The 13034-nt window shown below is 36.5% G+C and overlaps 1 protein-coding gene across 2 annotated transcripts in view; it reads left to right on the top strand.

The window, feature by feature from the left end:
* The first annotated feature begins 751 nt into the window (after positions 1 to 751).
* The window catches only part of ano8b (anoctamin 8b), a 40691-nt gene continuing 28408 nt past the window's right edge, over positions 752 to 13034 (top strand). Inside the window, exons 1-8 of one of the 2 annotated variants that reach the window (XM_686156.11) lie at positions 752 to 827; positions 1101 to 1140; positions 1444 to 1471; positions 1609 to 1662; positions 1974 to 2090; positions 2175 to 2278; positions 2859 to 2933; positions 5232 to 5618. In XM_686156.11, the coding sequence (XP_691248.6) occupies positions 5450 to 5618 (169 nt within the window). In that variant the 5' untranslated portion in view covers positions 752 to 827; positions 1101 to 1140; positions 1444 to 1471; ... (3 more) ...; positions 2859 to 2933; positions 5232 to 5449. Of the gene's footprint in view, positions 828 to 1100; positions 1141 to 1443; positions 1472 to 1608; positions 1663 to 1973; positions 2091 to 2174; positions 2279 to 2858; positions 2934 to 5231; positions 5619 to 13034 lie in introns of those variants that run through there. The other variant, XM_073916267.1, reaches the window with a different exon arrangement.

Here is a 13034-nt window from a genome sequence, read left to right as displayed (position 1 = left end):
TGAAAAACAGTTAAAACTTCATTTTCGGACGCATATAGAGCCATCGAAGACGGGGCAATTGTCCCAATGTCTAGCCTGAAGACAGGCGCCTCTCGGCGGATACATGAGTAAAGAGCGCCGTTACCGCCTGGAGGTCATAGATCTCCGCTACCGGCAAAACACACTTAAAATTACACACAATTTTTACTAACAGTCCACAGATTTGAGTTTTGAAGAACTACATTCTCGCATGAAAAAGTGTTAAAACTTTATTTCATTACATATTACAAGCAATATTTATAATATTATGTGCCTTCTCATCCACCATTACAGCTTGATGCAGCTTGGTGCGAAATGAATCCTGGGAGGAAAAAATAATAATTCTCAATACACTCCAAACGAACTTTATTCTTATTGTTAAAGTCAGAGATATGTAATATTTTGAATGGCTAAGAAAATAATTAACTTTATATTTCAATCAATATATTACTCTTGCACTGCTTCGGTTCAGGACTCGTGTGACATTGAATCAGATTCAGATATTTTATCAGACGTGTTCATGAGCTCTTAGTCATCAACAAGCAATTCGTGTACAAGCAGTACACGGACCAAGCAATATGATGAAATATTAATGAATTATATGTTTGCGTCTTACAATATTATACAAAACGGAATCGTTTTCAGGCGAATTCGACTCTTTACTGTTCACTTAAAGGAGCCGAATTCGACTCTTTACTGTTCACTTAAAGGAGCCGATTCATTGAACAGAACTGACTCGACTCGACCGCAAACAAGCGCCATCACCACAGACAACGCCGTCGTCTCTTCACCCAACGGATTCATCCTCGGTAAGTGTTAAAATATGACTTTTGTCCGTTAAATGATTGTTGTATGTGTATTTCTGTATAGTGCATGTCATTTAACAGGAATTTACCGAGTACTTTAGTTGTACTCGCACGGACAGGGTTTAAGCGCGCCTTTTTTTAAAGCAAGAAATTAACGACGCCAGATGGTGATTGTAGTGTTTTCTGAGGTATTAGCATAACGTTAACGTTAGTTCCTGAAAAAAGAAAGGGAATTTTCTTTAATTGACTTCTTGTTAACTGCATTTTCTGTTTCAGTACAAGACTGAAGTAAAGGTGAAATGACTATAACGTTAAGGTAAGCTCTGACCTTCACTTAAGTTAACGTTACGGTTAGTGACCATCATGTAACTGTTATGTTAATTTTGTTCACTGTAACGTTAACGTTAAGTTAGTTAAATAAACTAAACTCATTATGAAACAAGTCTTAACTGTTTTATTAAATGAGGCTTATAATACAATTCAGTTGTATTCTTTTAAACTAACACTAACACAGTACATATTGTATATTTCTCACTGGTGTTAATGCAGTGCTAACATTTACTAATGAGAACTAATTGTATATTGTCACTAACTGTAGATTTTATTTTTTGGTGTTCAGGTGTACCTGATAATAGCTAAAGTGTGAGGTGAGTGTAAATTCTGAGCACACAAATATAACCTAAATTCATTATCACAATCTAAACCTATATATATATATAGAGTGTGTGCGTGTGTTAGGTTGAGTCTTATTCTACTCTTATTATATTCATTTTTTTTTTTACAGCCACTGATGTTGAAACACTGATGCTACCAATCAACCCTCGCTTGATTATTAAAGGTAATGTTGATGCCTTCCTCATTTTTATTAGATTTTTAAATGTCAGGTTTTTCACAGATTTGTTGTGAGCAGTTTCTTGTACAAACTCTTTTTCTTCTTCCAGAAGTTCCACCAGTACCTCCAGTAGTAGTAAATATTAGACAAAGATTTTTTTAAACTATAGTTTTTATTTTTATTAGCAATTTTACTGAGCATGTGTGTTTGTTTGCTTGGTTTTTAATAGGCAGAGCATGGAATGTCAACTTTGTTTCTACAAACAAATTTAATTATTCACAAACACCTCTAATTTAATCCTTCTTTCCCCCTTTTAGTCTTATTCCTTGGAGGGTCGAGTGGTCATGGGACCTCACCTGGATTTCACAACTGACTTTGAATCTGGTCTGAAACTGAAGTATGCTGAAGTTGCCTTTTGCACTCTGGAATTTAAGGTAATGTCTATGGTAATGGGGGGGTTTAAACAAGGAATGTATAGGAGCACAAGTCATGACTCCCCTTGTCCCCTTGCTATAAAGGGCTGTGTTGCAGACACAAATTGTTTGTCTGTGCTGGAGACCAGAGGGGAAGCTGTCTTTAAAAGGATGGGGCTCTTATACCATATGTGAAGTTACCTATTCAGGTGAGTGGATTACATACAAGTCATTGCAAATGCATAAATAGTAGGAAATTTTTACTGGGCAGCACAAATTAAGTGAAACTCAAAAAACGTTGAAAAATATTTGGAATATTTGCAAAAAACTTGATTGAAATGAATGCAACACAAGTGCTGTATCACTTCAATCAAGTTTTTTTTTTGCAAAATTTTTCTTATATTTAAATCATAAAAAATTAGCTTGATGCAAGAAACATCCTGCTAGTATTCAAGAGCAAGTGCTGTGATGCATGTGTTAACTTTGCAATAAGTGTGAACCCAGCATTAGATTATAGTCTGTAAACAGAAGATGTAAATCAAATCAACTGTTTTAAAATGCTCTGCCTAGGTCATTAAAATCACTATTTGTTGTTGGACTGTTCTTGATTGTGTGTTTGTGATGGAAATGCTTTTCAGATGTTTTTGTTTAAATGATTGCAGTTTGACTGAGCTACAGTATTGTCAGCATGTTCAAACTGAGCTAACAGTAATTTTGCTCTGTAGTGCAGCAGTAGTGTCCCAGTAGTGTTGTATGAAGCTAACTGTTTGTCTGCCCTTTTGCTTATAGGTGCTTTTTGGGCACCAGTTTGGAGATGGGAGACAGACGAAGTCAAAGAAGCAGAGAAGACGCATCAACCAGCAAGTGTGTAAAATTATCAGGAAAATGATTGACCTTGAATAGACGACTGCCTAATTTAGCAAGAAGTTTTGTCTCTCTCTCTCATGTGTGTGTATATATATATATATATATATATATATATATATATATATATATATATATATATATATATATATATATATATATGTATATGTGTGTGTGTGTGTATATATATATATATATATATATATATATATATATATATGTGTGTRTATATATATATATATATATATATATATATATATATATATATATATATATATATATATAATGAGAGACAGAGAGAGCGCACTCTGAAGCACTGCTTTTTATATGTAAGCTACATATGATGTCAGATTTTTTTATGAATATGTTCTTATAGTATTTTTTGAGACTTCACCTTCACCTTTTGAAAGTTTTCTGAAATGTTTACACAGATGTCATTAAGCTGTTAAATAAATCTGTAAAATGTATGTGTGTTTGTTTTTATTTTGATTTTAGAGTCTTCTCAGATCACCCAAAAATGAAGATTCTGTCGTCATTTACGCATCCTCAGGTTGTTTGGACACAAAGAGGATTATTTGATATTTTTATTCCTGTGTTTAACAAAAAAAATCATTTTTAACAGAGCTGGAACAACCTGAGGGTGAGTAAATCAAGATAGAATTTTCATTTTTGTGTGACCTAAAATTGCTTTGAAATTTTACAGCACCAAACTGTTAAATTACAGTAATCCGGGATATAATTGTAACTTTACAGTTAAATCAGGTATTTAAACTGCAACCTACTGCTAAATCACAGTAATCGTTTTGCAAATTCACAGTAAAATATAGTTAATTCTACAAGATAATACTGTGAAATCACAGTAACAGACTTTATTATCTACTGTAAAGTTACAATATATGGTTGTAATTTCACAATAATTTAATGTGACAAAACCACAGTAAATTACTGTGAACTACCTCACAATAATTTACTGTGAATTTACATACAGTAATTTACTGTGAAAGTAATGCAATTATTAGCCAGTAATTTACTGTGAATTTAAGGTCAAATTTTTTACAGTGCTGGAGTGAGTTAACTTCAGTTGTTTTTAAATGTGGTTTATAAATAAATAGTGTATTAAATTGCATGCTAAATAATAATAATAATAACAACAACATATGAAAAATATGATCTCATCTGCTTATCGCGTAAACCTATTTTCATACACTGTAAAACCCAATAAGTTAGGGAAACTCAAACCATTTGAGGAAACCGATTGCAACAAACCATTTAAGTTCAATTATCCTAATGAGTGCTATGAACTTATTTGAGTAAATTAAGCAATGTGAGCACAGTAAAATCTAATAAATGAAGAGAACTCAACTGAGTACTGTTAAACCCAATAAGTTAAGACAACTCAAACCGTTTGAGGAAACCGATTGCTACAAACCATTTAAGTTAATCTATGAGTTCTGTGAACTTACTCCATTTAAGCTGAAGTAATGAGGTATTTAATTACCTCATTATCTTCAACACTGAGTTCAAAACTCTTTTCAAATGAGTAGAATTATCTTACAGTAAATTTTAAGTTAACTGCACTCATTTCATTTGATAAAGTTGACGGTTGGGTTTTCAATCAATAACAAAAATTTGCATTTAAGGAGAAATCCTAAACAACCGCTGTTGCATTTCCTTGCTAGCATTTTTTTCAAAACTTCATCACATTTACAGCATTTAATGAAGTTGTTGACAAAAATTACAACAATATAAAAATGCTATACTAACAGAAACCGCAAAAATCAGCCTATTCCAGCACAGAAGAGTTGGAGAGAATGAGTTTTGCTTTTTCTAAATGCTGAGGTTTGATAGGCAATGTAATGGGCAAATCAATACATCAATACACTCAGGCTGAGGTCAGCCAGCTAATAATGCATGTCCTGTGAGACTGTGGCAGTGTGAGTAGACTTTATCTCTAGCCGAGTGGGTTTTCCAGCACACACAGACGAAGAGAGGCACGCACGCACGCACGCAAACACACACACACACACACTTAGATGTTTATAAAAAATAATTGTAAATATACAGATTATTATTATTTATTATTACTGTTTTATCCTAAAACATTGATTGTTAAATGTACAGTTTATTCTGATTTATTTTATTATCTTATTTATTATTTGTCTTTTACTACTAGCTATTTACTTTGTTTATGTTTTATATACACTCTTTGTATTTTCTTTTAAATGTAAACTTAATAAATGTTTTGGCAATACATTTGTCATGTCAATAAAGCCATTTTTTTTCTTGTGAATTTGAAAGGCGGTGTATCTTCTCCTCTTCTTTGTCCCTCCTCCACCATAGTAGCCTGTACTCCTCCTCGCGCCGCAGTCGCTCTCTCCTCGCATCGCATCCCGCTGCAAACAGGATGACTCACAACAACCTTCACTTCACCCTCACCTTCATTTAACCCAGCCGGTGTGTATCCTCGCACACTGCGCCCCATTTCTGCCTTCATTCCCCGCTGAAACAGCAGCAGCATGATGCCCGACACGGCGGCGGCCGCTGCTGCATCATCGGCGAGCAACATCAGCAGCAGCAGCGACGGCGAGAGCTCGCGGCTCAGACACCGGGCGCAGGGAGACGCGGAGCGGGCAGAGCAGCAGCAGCACACCGCTGCCCCTCAGACCACATCAGCTGGCGTTTTGGGTGAGTACGAAAGGGCGAATACGGACGGGACAGGTGCTTATGACGGGAGAGGAGAGTGGGCATGTTAGGGGCATATATTCTTCGAGCCGAATGAACAATGCGGCGCTTTGTTATTGCTGTCTGCCGTTTATGTACATATATAGATGCTCTGGAATCTTCGTGTTGATGTATCTGTGGCCTGTAAGGTCATGCGGCAGCTCCACTTCAAACTCGATATTCGAGCTTTTAGTCATGATATGGGCCATGCGCTACTTTCTTCCGCTCGACTAACGTTAGTCCATTTATGTACGGGCCTTTAGGCAGGTTCAAGTAGTCTGAGGCGGATTTGTTGCTTGAATCGTTTCTGTTTTGATACAGTGGTGTTGTTGTCTTGGGGTTTTTATTGATGCTTCTTTTTGTGGCTGATTGTGAATCATTATACAGCAGTAAGTTCGGGTCCTTAAATCTGATTGGATGTTAGATCTAAGAGTGCTTATATGTGGTCTGGCAGCACTGAGACTTTTATCATCACCATTTGTCCCAGTTCACCGCTTGCAAATGATGTGAAATTTAGGCCTACATCAATCGTTATATCAGTGTTATCAATTTTGTGATAAGGAGCACTGTTAAAAAAAAAAAAAAACTTTACAAAAATATCTCAAAATTTTTTACAGTAAATTTTTGTCATTTCAAATTCTATTAAAATGACAATCAATCCCTCTAAATTAACAGTTTGACTTTCATTTTAGGTACTTTATCATTAAAAACAAATTACTGAACTTTTTGTTTTTTATACAGGGGAATTACAGTATTATTTATACAGTATTTTTTCTGTTATTTTAAATTATATTTAATAGTCCGTAAAAAAATAAAAACAATATCTGTAAATTAACAGCTTGACTGTTATTTTATGTACTTTTTAAAATAATGACAAATTACCGCAATTTGTCTGTTTTATACAACAAAATTGCCGTATTAATTACACAGTGTTTTTTCCTGTTTTTTTGCAGAACATTTAAAATTACGTAAAATTAAAGTATTAAATTGTAATTATTTGCTCTGTAAAAAACAAAAATAACAAACAAAAAAGTCAAAAGACTGGCAGCTACGGCTGCCGAACAAAAAACATAAAATTTCGATAAAATTTCTCAAAGTGCAAAAATAACAAATCTATATATATTTTTATTTAAAATGTTTACAGAAAAACACTGTTATTTTACAGACTTTTCCTAGATTATTACGATCAAATACGTTTAATAAAGTTACACACTAAGGGTCCTATCATACACCCAGCGCAATGTGACACAAGGAATTGTTGTTTGCTAGTTTTAGCTTGGCGCAAGAGTTGTTTTGACATTTTCCGCCGCGCTGTTTAAACAGCAAATGCATTTGCGCTTGCTCATATGTGCTGGTCTAAAAAGGAAGGTGTTCTGAGGCGCAAACAAACGAGATACAACTGATTACATTTCTCACAACTTTTAAATTACAGTTCTATTTATTTAATAGTATTTTTGTAAAACATGTCGAGGTTTAAGTTATATGAAATGATTTAGTCACAAATCTTAAATGAAATGGAACTGTGACGTTAAGGGGCGCTGACAAAGGAGTGCAGATCCAAAATGCAGGTTTATTAGGTAAGCAACAGTCAACACAGGGGCAAACAGATGTATGCAGGGAATCCAGAGTCATGGTCAAATAACAGCAGAGCAGCACGGAGGCCTATTGGTTAGCTCCACGGCCAAACAGCAAGAATGTCACCGGCTGAGACACTACCTGGCCAAGTCGGCATTTCTGTGCAGAATTTGCATGTTCTCCTCGAGTTCATGTGGGTTTTCACCGGGCTTTCCGGTTTCCTCCCACAGACCAAAAACATGTAATGTAAGTGAATAGGCAAATCTAAATTGACAGCGTAGACACTCCATAGCATTATAATCTACTTCCAACATTATCAAGCAGGGGAGTTCTCGAGACCTACCTGAACTCTGACTCCCCTCTCGCCCTGCAATGGGACAGCATGCCAAACACGCTCCATAATCAATCATCAGCTTAGGGCGAACTCTTGAAAAGGTCAAAAATCTTGGAGGTACTCAGGGTGAGCAAATGGCAAATTAAACACTTTGCGCGGACTATCCCTTTAAGAGCTGTGTAAAACCTGTCTGTAATGACGTTCACGGCCCTTTGGCCGCCGGGAAGGAGAAGGCGGAGAACCGACGCAGTTTTTAACATATTTATTTATAACATGAATGGCAGCTCCTCACGGAGACTGCCGTCTAAACCAAAGCAAACAGACGGCAGCTCCTCACGGAGACTGCCGTCAAACTGAAAGCAAAAGTAAAATGTCCGGGCCCGGTTCTCTCTCGGCTTCCTCTGCCATCGTTCCTCCTTTTATCGTCCAGAGCTCCTTCCGTAGGATCCGAAGCAGGTGCGCACCGCAGGTGTATCCACTTACGCGGTGGCCTCACTCCGTTCCCACGGCTCTCGGCCATGCCCCCTTGCCACATAGCCTGCTTGGCTGTGCATACTCCGGGGTGGGGGTGGGATTGGGGAGGGTTTGGTGCCACAGCACCCACGAGACCTATATGAGATGGGCTGAGAGAAAAGGAGGTGAAAAAAAAAAAAAAGGAGGAACGATGGCAGAGGAAGCCTAAAGAGGACCGGGCCCGGACATATTTTACTTTTGCTTTCAGTTTGACGGCAATCTCCGTGAGAAGCTGCCGTCCGTTTGTTTTGGTTTAGACGGCAGTCTCCGTAAGGAGCTGCCGTTCATGTTATAAATAAATATGTTAAAAACTGCGTCGGTTCTCCTTTTATCGTCCAGAGCTCCTTCCGTGGGATCCGAAGCAGGTGCGCACCGCAGGTGTATCCATTTACGCGGTGGCCTCACTCCGTTCCCACAGTTCTCGGCCAGAAGCCCTCGTCACACTGTCAAACTTATTACATAGCAACAGTTCATTTCACATCCTTATATGAGACCTACCTTTCAGACATAATCGATGGTACTGGTAAATAAAGTAGGTTAATAATGTAGTTGTTGGACTCTGGGCTTGTATTCAAAATTCCAGCCCATTCAGTCATTCATAATTTCTACTTTCCTTCACAATGCCCCATTCATATGAGAAGATCACTCGATACGTGCTGCACAGCATTTGCTTTGTGAAAGGAGAAAATGCACTGCCTGGCCAAAAAAAAAAAATCAAGGAGTCTATGATTGAATCTTTGTCTTTCAGTGAGTTATATGGCTCTGGCTTGTTGTATGTTTGGCAGTAATACTAATTCTAAGTGATGCAGTGTGCAGCTTTTCACTTCTTAAACATCCATGTCAGAATATCTATCCCACAGTAAAGATGTGAGTGCTAGTATTCATCTGGCTCAAATAGTGAGAAGGCTTTATTTTTTAAACATGACTCAACCAGTTAACCTGAATCCCACTGAACCTCTTTGAATGTGTCTTCTTCGAGACGTGCTTTAGTAGACTTTACTGAGTCTGAGTGGTTCTGCCGGGGGTCAGATAGGATCATCTCTAGATAACCGAGTGCATTTGGCATTGCGATGATTTTCAGCGACTACAGGCAGTTGATTTCCATCAGGAGTTGCATTCAATTTAGGCAGAGATCATGTGTTGTTAAAGGGAGCAGCTCCACTGTGTAAAGATCTAGTAGTATTCAGTAGTTGTTAAATTCCTTAACCTTCCTTTAGTTGTTAAAAGGATAGTTCACCCAAAAATGAAAGTTCTGTCATCATTCAGTCATCTTTAAGTGCTTCCAAACCTGTTTAAGTTATTTTCTTCTGTTGAGTGCAGAAGAAGATATTCTGAAAAATGTTGGAAAAAACAGCTATTGACTTTTATAGCATTATTTTGTTCCTACTATGGATGCCAGTGACAGAATAAAATGTTCTACTAAAGAACTCCAAATAGTGACCTTTTTTGTCTTGCGATGAATGATGTAGTGTTTCAGATTAATATTTGTCCCTTTCATCCTGCAGACAAGTCTTAAGTTGAGCAACAGTACACGGTCTTCGTTGTTGCATTTTACATCTCACAATCGTGAAGGCAGTACTATTCAGCATTAATGGTGCCATCACAGAAGTCCGAGTTAGCCTAGCCAAGGGAACTTAGACAACCCCATACCATGACAGATTCTGGCTTTTGGACTTGTTTCTGGAAACAGTTTGGATCTTTTTCTTTTTAATCCGAAGCACACAGCGTCCATTTCTTCCAAAAATGACCTGAAATACTGATTCATCTGACCACAGTACAGGTTTCCACTGTGTGATGGTCCATCCCAGATGCCTCAGAGTTCAGAGAAGTTGATGCCGCTTCTGGACACTGTTACCATAGGGCTTCCTTTTGACACAGTAGAGTTTTAACTGTTTAACTCTTTTAACTTTAATTGTGGTACTTGACAAAGGTTTGCCAAAGTAGTTCTGAGCTCATGTGGTGATATTATTTATAGGTGAATGCTAATTCTTGATTGGAGATCACAGTTGTTCAGTTTAGGCTTTCACCTTTGTCCTTCACACACTGAAATTCCTTTAGATTCCTTGAATCTTTTAATTATGTTATGCACTGTTGAAGGTGAAATATCCAAATGTCTTGCTCTCTTTCTCGAGAAACATCGTTTTTAAACATTTCAATCATTTTCTTGTGTATTTTTTGGCAAACTGGCGATCCTCTGTCTGTTTTTGCTCCTAAAGGACTGGACAAGGGGTCAGGAACCTTTTTTAGCAAAGAGTTGTTTCTGAATGCTTTTGCAAACGCATTTTTTAAAGAGCTACTGATACTACTATAAATCAGGGGTTCTCAAACTTTTCAGCCCGCGACCCCAAAAATAACAATGCCAATGACTCGCGACCCCCACTATTTTCGGAAGTGCTTATAATCATACAAACTTTGCACACAACACTCACACAAACCAGCAGGATTCTAAAAACAAACATATTGACAACACAAAAAAAGTGCAATAGTCTAACAACCATATATATTTTTTTATTATTATTTAATATTAACCTCACCAAATGAGACTGGTGGGCACAATATTTAAGTTACATCACAAGTCTTTTCTTGGTTTAATTTTGGTGCTGTAAAGTGTCAAAAAGTTTAGCTAGTGCCATAAAATCAATCTGGTGCAGCTGACGCTATTGCTCTGTCATTAATCTAATGTAAAAACACTAGAGGTTACAATCCAATGTGAAAAGAAAAAAAAAAAAGCGAAAGTCTCATGGCTTTTTGTTTGGATATTGTATTTTTTATGTAATTATTTTTATCTGTAGGTTATGAATTAACAATGGTAATTTTAAAAGTTTATTCAAATTTATTAGATTTTTGAAAATCACCAAGCAACCCCCTCTCATTGTCCAGCGACTCCCCCCCCCCCAGGGGGTCCCGACCCCCACTTTAAGAACCACTGCTATAAATAATACAGTTTTAAACTAAATCTTTATGCCCATGCACAACTCAAAAATAAATAAATGCAAGACTTTGTGTAAAGAAATTACACTAAAAAGGAATTGTAATTGTATTTTCAATAGGAAACTTTTGGATTTTTAGTGATGGTTATAATTTTTTAAACCGCCAGATATTATTGAAGGGAGACAGCTGAAGAGCCACATATTTTTGGTCAAAGAGTTCCCTACCACTGGACTAGACCTTTCTTAGATGCTGGTTTAGTACCAAATCATAATTACAATCACCTGCTGACATCACCTGTTTCAAATCACATCATTATTTAACCAGTTTACCTGATTACTCGCCCTAAACTGCTCCTGTCCCAACGTTTTTTAGAACGTGTTGCAGGTCTGAATGACAGAAAAAGATGTATATTTACAAGTGAAATGAAGTTGACTGGACAAAACATGATATATATAACGATATATATATATATATATATATATATATATATATATATATATATATATATATATATATATATATATATATGTTATATATGTGTATATGTATATATATATATATGTTATATATGTATATATATATATATAATGTTATGTTGTGTTTATATTGTCTGCAATGAAATACAAGTCAAAGTAAATATGAAAATCACTACTTTCTTTTTTTTTATTTGGGTGTTCTATACTGTCCCAACCTTTTCTGGTTTGGGGTTATAGATTTCTCAGTTGCACATTAAACAGGGTTGATTATACATTGATATATACATTCCCCTGATTGCAATGTTTTACACACCATCTCATTTGAGAATTTAAGCAAACATTTATTGCTGCCCTCTGTAGTTATTGTTGCGCAGCAAAGTCTGTCTATGCAGTAAATCCTTCAATGGCAAATCATGTAGTCATTACCAGAATTTTTGGCTCATCAGCAGTATGAAATATAGCTGTTTTCAGTGCTTTCTTTATCAGCAGCCTTTTATTTTGGAGTAAGCGTTTACAGCACTTCATAATGTCTGGGTCTGATGACCCCTCTGATTGGAGAAGTGCACTTAAAGTAGTTAATCACCACAGCATTTGAAGAGAATCCAAAACTGCAAAGGACTTTTCTTTTGGTTGTGCAGTTGCTATTCTGTAGACCTCATTAGGAAGTTCATGAATTTCATTGCAAATTATTTGTTAAGCTCTCTCTCTCTCTCTCTCTCTCTCTCTCTCTCTCTCTCTCTCTCTCTCTCTCTCTCTCACACACACATTTCACATTTCACATTTTCACATTTTAGGTGCTTTATTAGCATGACAAATAACTGTACATTCGTATTGCCAAAGCAGTGCAGCGTTGCTGCGTACAGACAAGACAGTGCAAAAAGGGCAGTAGTGCAAACAAATATGAACATCAAATATAATATAGAAATAAAGAAAAAAATGTAAAAAAATAAAAATAAATTAATAAAAATAACAATATATCAGTAAAACTAAAAATATGAATATTAATAAAAATAGATTAATGGTAATTTGTGAAATAGGATAAAAGTGGTGACAATAATATAAACAGTAAGTCCACGAGTAAAGAGTTCCAGTTGTGTGTTGGAGACAGTGGAGCGGATCATTGTGGGTTCCTCAGACGGTGGCAATGAAATATCTCTCTCTCTCTCTCTCTCTCTCTCTCTCTCTCTCTCTCTCTCTCCGTCTCTCTCTCTCTCTGCATGTGTAATCTGCTATCTTTTTTTCTAACTGATGTCTAACATTATGACAGCGTGCCATTACAGCAGCATTAGGCTTTACACACTGGGTAAAAATAAAGCTTTGAAAGTTCTGAGAAATTGAGCTAGCGAGTGCTGACCGATGATTGACCAGACCACAGGTGTCCAGACCACTATTGGCATGCTAGAAAATACTAGAAAATTGTATTTAAAATGTTTTTAATGTATTACACTGATTTAATAATGATAATAATAATAATAATAATAATAATGGGCAGGGCAGTGGCGCAGTAGGTAGTGCTGTCGCCTCACAGCAAGAAGGTCGCTGGTTCGAACC

This window comes from Danio rerio, chromosome 11 (assembly GCF_049306965.1).
Source record: "Danio rerio strain Tuebingen ecotype United States chromosome 11, GRCz12tu, whole genome shotgun sequence".
Taxonomy (NCBI): Eukaryota; Metazoa; Chordata; class Actinopteri; order Cypriniformes; family Danionidae; genus Danio; species Danio rerio.
This window is presented reverse-complemented; position numbering and strand designations above follow the sequence as displayed.